This window comes from Penicillium cosmopolitanum (genome assembly GCF_028827165.1).
Source record: "Penicillium cosmopolitanum strain IBT 29677 chromosome Unknown utg000006l:49.0-5199605.0:1.0-5204138.0, whole genome shotgun sequence".
Classification (NCBI taxonomy): domain Eukaryota; kingdom Fungi; phylum Ascomycota; class Eurotiomycetes; order Eurotiales; family Aspergillaceae; genus Penicillium; species Penicillium cosmopolitanum.
Window position 1 is genome coordinate 1,496,662 of NW_026622676.1, and position 13,333 is coordinate 1,509,994.

At 49.0% G+C, this 13,333-nt stretch overlaps 4 protein-coding genes across 4 annotated transcripts; 2 read left to right on the forward strand and 2 right to left on the reverse strand.

Annotated features, from left to right (window-relative positions):
- Window positions 1–550: 550 nt before the first annotated feature.
- N7509_005096 (putative tannase) lies at window positions 551–2,322 on the reverse strand (the record flags this gene model as incomplete). Its single annotated transcript, XM_056629733.1, has 2 exons — window positions 551–723; window positions 786–2,322. 2 exons carry the CDS (start codon window positions 2,320–2,322, stop codon window positions 551–553), a joined length of 1,710 nt encoding a protein of 569 aa, XP_056489035.1.
- A 1,840-nt stretch (window positions 2,323–4,162) lies between these two features.
- On the forward strand, window positions 4,163–4,642 carry N7509_005097 (mediator of RNA polymerase II transcription subunit 31; the record flags this gene model as incomplete). The annotated part of the gene is made up of 1 exon (XM_056629734.1): window positions 4,163–4,642. One exon carries the CDS (start codon window positions 4,163–4,165, stop codon window positions 4,640–4,642), a length of 480 nt encoding a protein of 159 aa, XP_056489036.1.
- Window positions 4,643–5,687: 1,045 nt separating this feature from the next.
- Window positions 5,688–9,285, forward strand: N7509_005098 (uncharacterized protein; the record flags this gene model as incomplete). Its single annotated transcript, XM_056629735.1, has 2 exons — window positions 5,688–5,902; window positions 5,985–9,285. 2 exons carry the CDS (start codon window positions 5,688–5,690, stop codon window positions 9,283–9,285), a joined length of 3,516 nt encoding a protein of 1,171 aa, XP_056489037.1.
- A 3,509-nt stretch (window positions 9,286–12,794) lies between these two features.
- Window positions 12,795–13,247, reverse strand: N7509_005099 (uncharacterized protein; the record flags this gene model as incomplete). The annotated part of the gene is made up of 4 exons (XM_056629736.1): window positions 12,795–12,900; window positions 12,954–12,975; window positions 13,037–13,067; window positions 13,128–13,247. 4 exons carry the CDS (start codon window positions 13,245–13,247, stop codon window positions 12,795–12,797), a joined length of 279 nt encoding a protein of 92 aa, XP_056489038.1.
- Window positions 13,248–13,333: the final 86 nt, after the last annotated feature.

Consider the following 13,333-nt stretch of genomic DNA (forward strand, 5'->3'; position numbering starts at 1 on the left):
GGTATGAATGTGTATCCGGGAAGGGTGCAGAATAATACTACCAATAATAAAATATTCGTGGAAGTGCTATAAAAATATTATGCTAACGGCATTGCTTCAAGTTGAATAATACTACATTTACAGGATTCATAATTAATGGTATTTCAGACTTGGGTGCTGGCGACATAAAGCTATGGAAGCAGGATAAACAGATAGCCAATGTCTAAAGGGCAATAAAAACAAATAGAGTAATATCAAACAGCGGTTCTTTTCAAAGAAAGCAGCATCCTCCATTTTATTGGCACGTATGTTGACGGGGTCTTTCAGCGGACTAATTCCACCATCACTTCTCAGGTTTGTGGAAGGCTGAGCGTAATGAACCTCAAGGATAAATACAAACTACATACAAGAAAGTGTGATTTTAACTAACGATGTGTTCATCATTTATAATTCTTCAAGCTGATTCAAAGTTTCTAGCTTTGCTAAAACATAGTCCAATTGGTGCCCCGAGTCTCACCCAGGCTCTGAGCAATCCTGTCCCCTTCTCCCTTACCACTTGCACTGCTCATTTCTAGTACACCGGCAGTGGGACAGCGTTCAAGTCATAATGCCAGCTATTAATGGAGGCTTGGTCGTACTCACACTCCATCTTACCCTTCTTCCACTTCGGGCGAAGTGGCCATCCACAGATCTGGCGATTCTCACCCACATGCTCGCCCTGTAGGACAGTAGCATTGAGGGTCACTGGCTTAACATCTTTCTCCACCCAGTTGATGAGTACCTGCAAATTGGTCTGGGGAAAGGACCATTGGGCATGAGCGGGTTGGTGGCACAGTGAGCGGCACCGGGGACGAGGTATAACTGATACCAGTCTCGCAGGGCAGCGGCGCCCTGCGTATAAGACTTGTCGGGGTACATGATGCTGCGGACCGATTCCCAGTATCTCACACTCGAAGCAGTGGGAATAGAATTGTCCGCCTCTCCATGGAAATGGATGACTTTCCCACCGGCTTTCTGGAATGGCGTGAGATCGGGCCAGTTAGTCTGCAGTGTTGAACCATATTCTTGCATTCCACTGATCATCCAATCTTTGAGAGTGTCATAGGTCACGCCGTCAAGATTAGACAGCTTGGTGCCATTCTTGTCCACGAGCAAGGCGATGTGCTCAGCGCCAAGCTGATCAACCTCGAGCTCCCACTTTCCAGTCTCCGAGTTATATTGAGTCGTAACGTCATCAAAATCAGCGGCAGTTTGATAGGACAGATACACTTGGCGACCCTCCGAATCACGAAGGCCACGAATGACCTCCTTGGCAACTTCGACGGCTTCTTTCGAGACGGTACCTTTTTGAAGTGGTGTTGCGGCCGTGGCCATTTGCCTCTTGCGTTTCCCGTAGCCAGAACTGCCAGACGAAGCTGCACAGTAATAAGACTTGCCAACTATAGTAGAGAGATCGAAATGTAATTCGCAAAGGTCAGATCGAGAGACGACGCCGTCCACCAACCCATCAAGAGAATCACAAGCAGAAATGGTTTCGTTGACAATCTTCTCCATCTCGCAAGGAGGAGGATAATAGCCAAGTGTCTTCGTGACAATGTTAGAATAGAGATGCTGTGTCTGCTGGAAAGACCAACGGAAAGCAGGCGCTCCAATAGCTGCTCCATCCCATTCGTCTCCATATCGCTGAACCTGACTCCAACCCTCTCGGCCTCCCTCAGAACAGCCTTGATAATAGGAGTACAGTTTTGTAGAATCTTTCATGTTGAAGACATTGCGAGTAAGCTGTTTGCCGATCTTGCTGAGCTCCCAATGGGCTTTATACCCAAACATGTACAATGTTTCGTAGTCGAGAGTGCCATTGCTGAGAAGCATAGCGGCATCTGCCTGTGTATTGAAGCTTCCAAATCCACCATCAGTGGCTCCTGCAACTGCACCATACATAATACCTCCTGGGAGGGATCGATCGCCTGAATAGATTGCATAACCCCCACCCCCGGTCGACAAATATCGATTCTCGAATTTGGCAGGGTCTGGCAACCAATACTGAACGAGAACTTGATCTCCGCGGCCATTGTGAGAATATGCTAGCGTCATATTGCAGTATGAAAAGCTGGCTGCCGGGAAAAAGGCCCCATTCGTGGGATTGGACGCATTGTAAACAACGTTGGTCGTAACAGAGGATGGGTCAAGTGTAATGCCTTGGATAAAATCGGACGCGGGGAGCTTGGATTGAACGTATTCAACAGTGCAGACGTCTTTCAAAGTGGTTGCTACTACAGTAGTAATACTGCAGGCGAGTGTTGCCAGGCTCAATGCCCGAGGGCTCCAAGAATTCGGTCTCATGGCGATTGGGATACCTCGAACGTGTTCTGCTCTGTTTCACCTGTCCATCCCCGGGCATGCCAGTGAGTATTTATGCTTTTCATGAAAGCTCGTTTCGAAGCATCTCCCCAGACCCCGCTCTTTTGATAGATACGCAGTGTGCCCCCTAGACGCAAGAAATTACTCCGTAAAGGGACTTTGGCCCACGCTTGGCTAACTCTCGGGGAATCCTGGGGCAAAAGACTACCCCGGAATAATGGATATCCACACGAGCGTGGGGAAGCTACCCCAGAGTAATAAGGGCTTGTAAGGTTTTTGTGGTAGAGGGTGGGGAGTCTGGCGGGCTCGGAGTTAAGCTTCTCGTACTGTAAACTTTCCAATTCATCACCAACCCCCCTGAATAGGACGCGAAATTCGTCTTGGACGGAGGAAACTTCCAGATCCGTTATTGCGAGATTGTCCAAAGGGGCATCACCTGCACGGTCATCAAGGGAAATTTGTGGGGCCAAGGAGGGTGAAGAGGGTGGAGGGAATATTGAGGGTCGGTGATAATTGGTGCTGCTAATGACTTTTCCGTCGCACTATACTAGCTTGTTTACGCCTCAAATGCGGAGATTGCAATGCAGCTGCACAAGCAGCAAAGTTGAAGCCCGCGGGCTCGATCACTAGAATTTAAAAGTCACGGTGTAACAAGCCGATACTCTGTAGCCATATTTCTATTGAGAATATTTCTACTAGTCGATCTTCACAACCATGAGCAATGAATGACACTTGGCCAATTACTATGGTTCTGGGGGAGAATCTAACTGTTCAAATCGAATTTATCTGGAGTTATATTTGAATTCAGTTGAACTTTAGGTTTTCAAAGGGGAAGAAAAATCGCTAAATCAAACTATAAGACCGTGACACAAGTGGATTCTCTCGATTTGAATCTTTTCCTAGTTAGGACTAGGTAATATATAGCGAGGCTGCTGGGAAATATATATCAATGCTAGTCAGAAGACTCTACTCCATCGCCCTTCCTGTCTTAAAATCAAGGCAGTCTACAATCTCATTGCCAGTAATCCCAACTTCAAGCCCTGCCAGTGGAGTTTGATTTAACCTTTCTAAAGATCCCAGCTAGTACCTAGTTGAATAGTGCTCAGGACATTTTATCAAGCTAAATGGTCTTGACAACATAGATTCAATATCTCTATCACCCTGAAGTAAATAACCCTAGGACCGAATCTTGTGTAATAGCGTAGTGTGTATATAAAAACAACGTGGTTCTCTACTGAAGTTTGTCCTAGATATAAGAAGAACAAAAATCAAACAAAAAGTAAGAAAAGCCGCCGCCTCCGAAGAGAATTGATTTCTAGTCAATCACCTTAGACCACTCGGCCAAACTGCCTTTGTATATAGTAACGAGTGCCAAAGAGTTATAACCAAGAGGAAAGATCTAGGCTAGGGGGGAAATGATATCTTTGAAATTACAATATAACAGTCACCTCAGTCGGCATACTGGGATGCCTTAAGCCTAAGGCTTATAAACTCCTGCGCGGGTTACTAAGCCTTAGGTTTAAGGCATCCAAGTATGCCGCCTGAGGTGACTGTTAAATACCACGTTATTGAGAAGGCCTGATAGCCCGTTTCAATTTCAATTCCAAAATAGTCTTTCTGGGCTGTCTATCAATTTTTATAGTGCAATACAAGTATATAATACTAGTAACTAGTAGCAGGTTCTAGTATGCTACATTGTACATTGAGGAGTACAAGGGGCCCGCCTTTTCCGCCTCCCGCACCTGCGCCGGAGCTTCACTCTTTCATTCAACCTCAAGCTTCATTTCAACTGAGGTCAACTGAGGTCAACTGAAGCAACATCATGGAGCCGCAGCCCACCGACACTCCTGCTGTGCAGCCTCCTCCCACCTTGACAAACCCTCGATTTACTCTGGAACTCGAGTTTGTTTCCTCCCTCGCCAATCCCTATTACTTGTCCCACCTTGCAGTCAGCTATCCGAGCCTCCTTGGAATATCGCGCGCCGATGATGACGACGAATCCTCCTCTGCTCCCGATGCAGAAGCATTCACCGCATACCTTGCCTACCTCTACTCCTACTGGAAGACCTCGGAATACTCGCAATTCCTGACCCACCCCGGACCGACTCTGCGGGCGCTTCGTTTGCTTCAGGAGGACAAGTTCCGCCGTGAGATCATCTTGCCTCAGGTTATCGAAGGACTTGCAGGCCTGGGCGTGTCCAATGACCCCGCGACAGCTGCAGCTGCAGCTACAGCTACCGATGGCGATGCTACAGACCAAAAAGCCGAACCGCAGGAGGACCAAAATGGTACGAAGACATGATCGTGTGTGCGACATGAAGGACTTATTCAGTTCTACAACCGCCCAAACCCTCTCCAATCCGAATGCAGGATAGAAGGATCTACAGTACGATACCAGCTCCCCTCACGAGGGACAAGGGCTCCCCGCCAACTTACTCGGCATTTCATCGCACAGTCACAACCATGATGTGCGATGGAGGGGAGCGTGCTTCATGTGCGACCGAGGTATCAGGCCGATCGGCCCCCCGGGGAGGGTTTGTCGATCAAACACAGCAACAGGAACGAGACTGGTTCAAACCCAGGAAACCATGTTAAAAGCCGACTCGATGCGCCCACAGGTTCCCTGACGGTATTTGCGGGGTTGCAAAGGACCAAGCGTCTTGTTGGAAGGAAATGTGAGAGAGCATTGTATTGATGGCCGCATTCGGCGTGGTTCTCTCCGAGGCAATTCATGGTTCATTTGAGCCCCATCTTTAAGAGAAATTCAAATTACTACTACTCGTACTAATCGTACTCCGTATTTCACTCTAAAATTCCAGTCTGACCGGGTCCCTTTTTACTATGTAGAGCTTAGTGTAGATGGGTGACCTGTCATCGTCATTGTCATCGTGGCCGCTCGGAGCTCCCCCAACCTTCTTTTTTTTTCTTTTCTTCTTTTCTGACTTTGGCCTGTTCCAACAAAACCTCCTCCCCTCCCCTCCCCATCGCTGTGCGCCGGATTCCCCGGCTTTTAATTCCCAGGTGGTTCAGTTCCCACTTCATCGCCTGTTCCTAACAGTTAGTCGCCCTGGGGTTACTTCCAGCGCAGCGGAGTTGAAAGCCCCACCCTTCCCCCCTGGTCGTGGTGATCGTCAACGACCTGATCAGACAGCCCCGTTCTCGTCCACCGTCCACCGTGGTCCGAACGTCTTCCATTGATCGCTCTCCCCCTCTTTGTCGCCATATTTTGGCTCTGAACCAATCCCTCGCGCAACCATTCGAATACACTTCCCATCCTTTCACCTCCGTCCAATCCGCCCCGCGCCTCCGCGGAACTTTTGCCCCCGGGGAGGCATCCATAACCTTCCATGGCCTCCGTTCGCCAGGCCTGTCGACCAAGGCACCAGGTCCTAACGCTGAAATGCTATCCGCAATACCAAAAGGGCGTGGTGGAAGTCATTCCGAACCCGAGCGAGCTCTCATATCTGCTTTACTATCTGAGCACGCGTCGCAGCAAGCTGACCAAGGTTGGGGCCTTTCTCACAAAACGAGTATCCAAGGACGTTTGGAGACGCAGATTAGGGTGAGTGAAAAGGAATTCATGGGGATAGTTAGCGTCTCGCGTGCATGCACGATGCAAGGAACTAACGCCTAATTGCAAATAGGAATGTTCAAGTCGCGCTTCACATCCTCACCGCGCTCATTGAAAAATGTCCGCGCGACCTGCCCATCTACGCGCGCTTCGTCCTAACCGTTATCGAAACCGTTTTACGATCAAACGATATTTCCATGGTCGAAGACTCTGTCGCGACATTCGAGACCTTCTGTCAGCACCAAGATATCGCACTCATCGCAGCGGAACAGACCCTCGCCCAACAATACCGTGAAGTCGTGCGGTCATACGCCAGCTTCGCAGATCCAGCTTCTTCGACTTATTCGCCTACTAAGGTCAGCCTCCCGGTTGCAATTCGATGGAGAAATGCCGGTCTTCGCGCTATCAAGGGTGTCGTCAGCTCGGAAAGCCTTGCCGCCGATGGAGGAGCATCTTTGCAGCTCATTCTACCTGTTATCCTGGAAAATCTCTACTCAGAGAAAGAGGATGTCTTGATTCAACTGAAGCAGATGCTTCATGATTCCGAGAAGGTTGAGAATGATGGTACTCGACCGCCCCGCCGAATGAGTGTTGCAACTGTTCATACGGTGGACACAGTCGAGGGTGATCCTACATCCGCGGCACAGTCAACCGCTGACGCCGATAAAAAGGCAGAGATGGATGCTCGGCTGCTGGCGCTCCGCTGCCTCGAGAAAATAATCGTATCAGGAAGCAACCGCGGCCAGATTCGCCTGGCGGCATCGGTCACTCTACAATTCATTGCCGGCAAACGATTTCCACAGGCCACCCGGGGTGAATCCAGCACTGAAAAGAACGTCGGCAACTGGGCTACTTCTCTCATTGAACTAATTGCAAACTGGTGCCCAGTTCAGGTGCGATTTATCATTTTGGTGGCTGCAATGGACATCCTTCACGATATGAAGCCAACGGAGGATGCCTTGGATTCGTCTTTCACTATTCTTTCCGTGGTAGATTGGCTACTCAAATCATCGGTTAACATGATCGGGTTGAGTGTTATGGACGTTCTGTTTGGCCTTATCCGCTACATTTCCGCTATTCTATCAACCACCAACCAAACGAGGGGTGCAAACCAAGAAAAGACCGATGAATATCAGGGCGACGCGGGCGTGTCGATCTCTCCTCAAAGGAGGAACCTTCTCACCCTGTTAGAGCACTGTATTGGTGATCTGGCAACTCACATCTATTATGGTGATCAAGTCGCAGACATGATCCGAGCGATTCTGAAGCGCTTCAAGCCGTCTGCGAACATTGATAGTGCTGCGCAGTCTTCTCTGGCTACGGTTCACGAAACAGGTGTATCGCCGACTGCTGAGACAACTCAAACAGGGGAAGTTACTGGCGAAAAGGCCCAAGCAGAGAGTTTCTCTCACGCTACTGCCAAGGTCACTGCGCTGCGTGCCGTCAAGGCCATCCTTATGGTTTCTACCTTGAGAGCACCAAGCACGTCGAGCGCCTCTGAATCCAGGAACCAGGTGGGTATTCACGTTTGGGAAGGGACACAAGGCCTTCTGCGGGACTCCGACCCGCACGTTCGCCGCGCGTATGCCGATGCTTTCCTAACCTGGCTCTCTCTGGAAACGAACAAGCACGATCTTAAGGTACGAGTGGAGATCCCGAAGTATATCAAGCCGACATCAAAACGCGACACCGAGCAACCGGACAAGTTGAATCGCCGTAGCACCTCAGCTCCGGGTAACCAACGAGAGAAGGTGGCCCTTGCTGCACAGTCCACTTTCCTTCGTTTGTTGCATCTGGCTATCTATGATGCTGCTCTCGAGAATCCCACTGTCGAGTCTGATATCCTTGTCTTCCATCTTCTCCTGACAAGCCTTGTTGAGAATCTTGGAGTAAACGCGGCGCAATACGGACTTCCCATGGTACTAAAACTACAGGAAGACCTGTTCACCTCGGTCGACCTGGGCAGCTTTGCAGCCCGTGTCAACGTCGGCAGCCTGGTTCTTGGGTATCTCTCGGCAGTGTCGGAGAAGTTCAACCTCCAATCCACCCACGCTGGGGTCGAAATCCGCAACGAGATCGAGAAGAGACAAAGCAAGAGTCAATATTTCTCTAAGATTAAATTGCCCCCGACTACTCTAGATGGTATCGTCGTGGATGAGAAAATGCCTACCAACGAGGATTCAGCGCCATCAGTCACGCTGACGCCTTTCCGAAACGTCGATGACCTTGTTAATGGGATTGACGAGGCATACCGTCAATCGATTTCCTCCCCGCCACAGAGTCCCCCGACTTCCCCTCCCGCACGGGGTTTCAGCTTCCCGGTTCTCAACCACGCCTCAGTGGCAGCGCAAACTAAACCAGACAGCGGTCTCCCGTCGCCCGTCAAGGAGCAAATGCTCTCGTCTTGGTCCCGTGAATCCTGTCTCGCTGCTGTGGAGAAGGAGAGCATCAAGACTCTATCTATCAGTGGCTCGCGCGGGGGTACCATGGCTCGCGCAAGTCAGGGCAATGGCGTCGCAAACGGTTCTCCTGCTGGCTCAGCTTCGAATAAACACCGCCGCACCAGTGTTCCCGAAATATCGCGTACTTCAGAGCCTAGCTCCACCAGAGGATCCCCCGTCCGTGTCACTGAACTGCGCCGAGTTTTATCGGTGAACCACGACTCTCAGCCCCGAAAACTCAGCCCGCTGCGAGGTCAGCTCGATGCCTCGAATGAGAGTGTCGTTTCCTCTGGTAGCGAGAGCATGGTTAGCGGGTCATTCTCCGTCTCCGAGGTAGATGGGGAAGGATTCCAACAAGATGGAGACCAAACTCCCGAAGAAGACGGCGTAGAAACGCCACGAGCATCAGCGTCAGAAATTGCTCTCTCGGGAGAGAAGCCTATCAGAGATAACAATGAGCAGACTCTGAGCCGGGTGAACTCCGATGAAGATATCCCGCCTGTTCCCCCCATTCCTCCAACCCTGCATATCCCCGGTGGCTTTCCGAATGATTCGCAACGGTCATTGATCTCAATTGATCGCCCATCCACCGCCCCCGATGTCTCGCGGCAGTCCTCGGTCCAGAGCAAGTCAGGACCGAACTCGCGAAATGCACACCTAAATCGCAACAAAAGTCGATCCAATAACAACCTAGCTGCCGGCATCTCAGAGGTGTTCCGCGATGCCGAGACCAATGGCACTGATTCCCTGGACCACGCGCAGACAGACCACTTGAGACGTATCTTAGACGGATATCTCTCACCAGATGGCAGCATGCTGACAAACGGAGATCGTCCAGCAACCGCGGTCCCAGCCTCCAAGTCCCTGGTGGGCGGTGGCTACAACACCAGGCGGCATGTCAGTGGCGGTGGCATCGGACGACCCCCATACTAAAATAGTTTTTTATTTTCTCTTCTCTTCCCTCTTTTGCAAGTCCCCTCCCTTGTACAGTCGGACCCCGGCGACGATTCAATTCGCCGAATACCTTGCACCATCCCCATTTCGTTTCTCATTGCCTTGTTTTGTACATGTTTATAATTTCCCATTCCAGCCCTTGCAATGCGAGGAATTTCCCACTTGGACTCGTCTCTTGATCGAGCAGTCTAATGTCTTGACCACTGCCTCATTTCTTTTTTCATTTCTTTTGCGTTTTACCTATTCATCCCGCTCCGCTACCTGGTCTCCTATCTACGTCTTATTTTCTTTTCTCTCTCTATTCGTGCATATGATTTATTCTTGATAACCCGTGTCCTTTTTTTTACTGCTGGTTTCTGCTCAGTGCGGGTTCTGTATCTAGCTACATTGTCGGTAGACTTAAATAGACGATGCTGGAGTCTTTACGACTTGGAAAAGGAGCCGTTTGCCAGTAGTAGTAGTAGTAGTAGTAGTAGTAGTAGTAGTAGTAGTAGTACTAGCAGTACAGTGGAATACAATAGCGCAGAATAAATATACTCATAAATACATATTCTCTCCAATATAGTATTCGAGAAGATGTAGCGTTATGATTATATTTTTAGAAATACTGTATTTGTAGAGAATATTGTAGGCATGGCTATATTCTCACTATATTGTAAACTTCCCGGCGGGCGGGATGGCAATAGCTCAAAATCTCTATATATTTATACTATGATAACTAGACCTTACCAAAGCCCACGGGCTTGCAGGCCCGGGCCTAAGGCCTACCAAGAGACCTGACCTAAGCCCGGCCCGGCCCACGGGCTTTAGGTCTAAACCTAGACCTATAGGCCACTTAGGAAAGTCTTTAGACCACTAAGAAAGCTCAGTCTATAGACTTAGGTCTAAAACCTAGACCCACAGACTTAATAACCCAGTCTATAGGTCTATAAACAAGATAAATACTTAATAATTACTGTACGTGATTATGATTGCGAACTAGTATCGTTTCGTGTCCTTAGTTGTAATGGCCAAGTTGAATAGATCTTCGAGAACCACTTGAAAATGAAACAGCGGGAATTAATGCACGGAGGCTAGTGTAGAATACACGAGTGCGCGTAAATACTCAATATTCCATTATAGGTTGGAAGATGTCTAAGCGCCGAGGGAGATTGAGGCTTATTCGAAACTCCTCAGGGTCAACGACTTCCTCTAAGACTGCTTGTAGTCTGGAGGTAAGAGGATTATGTAGGACGGCCCATACGAGATAGAAAAAACCCTATCTTGTGAACTTATCTGAAAGATGATGACGAGTATTGAATCTCACTTCCTTGAGGCAACCGAACCTAAAGACGGAAGGGTCTTCCGAGCCAATAATTAGCCAGGATGACTGATTGTGGCACTAAGCTTAGCGATGGCCAGCCTTCAGAGGAACTCCCATCACGATTCAGAAATAACCAAGTGCGCTGTGCACTATCGTACATCTCTTCCATAACAGTTAATCTAAGCCCAAATCAGTCATGACTCAGCGTGTGCTTCAATTTTAGCACTGCCACTTATTGTCAGCCGGACGGCGCCGATCGGGGCCATTATCAAGTTACTCTTCTAAGTAAGGCATAAAAAACTTACCAGATTTTATTCTACCATACGGGTTATCTTATCGCCAATTCGTTCGTGGTAACAGGAAAGCATGACCCGATCGATCTATGCGGGCCCTGTAATACTCCGCAACCAGACCCTACTTCCTGTTCGGGTCTAGCCCTGTTTCCTTCCCGTTCGGGACTAGCTCAGGCTTGCGGCCTATCTACAAGCCTCACCTTCCATAGTTTCTTCTCTCTTTACACTTAGTATTGCGTACACAATGCACTTGATTCGTCTCAACCAGGCTACTATTACAGGCCCTGTGGCATCTGTGACGGGAACCCCTTGTTTACCGCTCACCCTGGCTCCTATAAAGAACCAGGATTGGGGGCCTGACATTCATGTTTCCTCACCTCCCTAGACATCAAGTTCAATCAAATGCCATCGATTAAGTTCTCTCAGCCGCACCTCAATAAATCGATACGAGAAGTCGATAAAGCTCCTGGCTAATCTCGAACACGCTTCTTCTTACTCGGTCGTCGCCGTCAATCCCGGACAAGATTCCAACCGACCAAGCATACTGGAGCGATAGCAATAGGGGGCATTTCATCCTCTCCACTGCACCTGAGCTTCTTCCAGATTCCAAGCCCCTCGCAGAAGATTCATTGTCTATCTCGAGAGTACATGCAGTCGACAATCAAGCGGCCGTTTGGCGAGCAGGCGAAGCCTTCATCAAAGCGCATCACATGGACTATCCCCATGTGACCAGAGAGCATACTACCTTACAGTTTCTCAAAGACCAAAAGCCCCAGGGTTTTGAATTTCCATGCGTGTATCGGTATTTTGAGACTAGCTCGCGATATTTCCTCGTCGTCTCGAGAGTTCCCGGCCAGCTGCTTGAGGAAGCTTGGCCCAACATAGACGAGACTCTTCGCCAGTATCAATGGCATATCAATATACGCCATATAGTCAACCCAAGACTGTAATGCACGCTCCTGAGCTATTGTAAGCCTCTTATTTACAGGCCTGCGGCGTGAACGCGACGTTCGGCCCCGTTTGATACGGCCATAAAGCACCCCATAATTGACGTCAAATTGACGCCAAAAATACGCGATATTTGGCTTTTTAACACGACTGGCGGCTTTGCAGAGAGCAATTAGGCGAGATTCCTGGTTTCAGACATATTGGTGGCCGATGGGAGGTAAAAATAGGTGAAATTGCTATTTTTTTTGCGCTGAGCTGTTATTTGCGCTGTGGTGTGGTCCACCCTCTACGCGAAAGCGGAGAGGGTGGACCGCAGGCACTGGCCACAAGGCCACAACTAGTAGTCAAGTAGCCTTCTATATTACTTTTTCTACTCGATACTCAGTAGGTACTAGCTTTCCAGTAGGCCAATACTCGAATAGACCTCCTGGTAGGATTATCGCTCCTCGCCGTTAAGGCCATTTGGAATATGTGGTGGCTTAGTGTTTTTTTTTGAGTACCTTGCCCTTTGCCCTTCCCTTTCCGCCTCTCGCTATCTCTCTTCTTCCGTGAATACTCTCTAGGAGTTTCCAAAAAACTGGGCAGCCTGCACTTTAGATAGATCTCCTCTGTTGAGCTTTAACCCTTTCAAATTGTATTTTAAAGTGTTTATTTCAATTTGCACCCCCTGGGCTAAGAAGACATTGAGTAGAAGATGAAGGCTGAAGGCCCAAAAATGTTGGTTATCAATGCTCTGGAGAGCATATGCACGTGTAATGGTAGTTTGTACAGCTGTTCAAGGGGAGAAGTTTCTGTAATCTGTCAAATACTCCATTTAATGAACGTGGGACTGACAAGGTGCATCAACCATCAAGGCAGACACTCCTCCAGCTCAAATGGGAAATATTATCTTCTAGAAACACACAAGTGATAGACATTCATTTCCATTCCTTATGAACCCCTTTCTAAAATGCTTTGCGCTGCCTAGTTGATTTTGACAGGGCAGGTCTGAGGGCCAAACCCTCCGCTGCTACCGCAAAGTACTCCATCGCCACCGCCTTCTCCTTCACACTGCTACACATTAGAATCGCCATGAATAAAAGAGCTTTCCACATGATACTCACGCTAGTTCCGGAGACACAGGAGCTTGAGATAATTGTTAGCATAGGTTCGTGATCGGCGGGGATGAAGACTAACTAGTTAATACCACCGGCCTTGCAGGAGCTGCCGTTGCAGGTCTTCATGACGGTATTAGTTAGTATTAACTTAGGAGGAATACAGAGAGGACATCAACGAACTCCGCAGATATTCCATCCATTAGGGCAGCCAAGGGCTGCGCTGGCGTTTTGCTCGGCGGGAGCAGCAGCAGCCAGAGTGAGGCCGGTCATCATGGCAAGAGCGAGGCGAGTGAAGTGCATTTTGATTGTCGAGTTTGTTTGCTTAGTTGGAGAGAAGAGCTGATTGCTGATTGTGAAACCTTTGGTTTGACGAGATTGCCTATGAA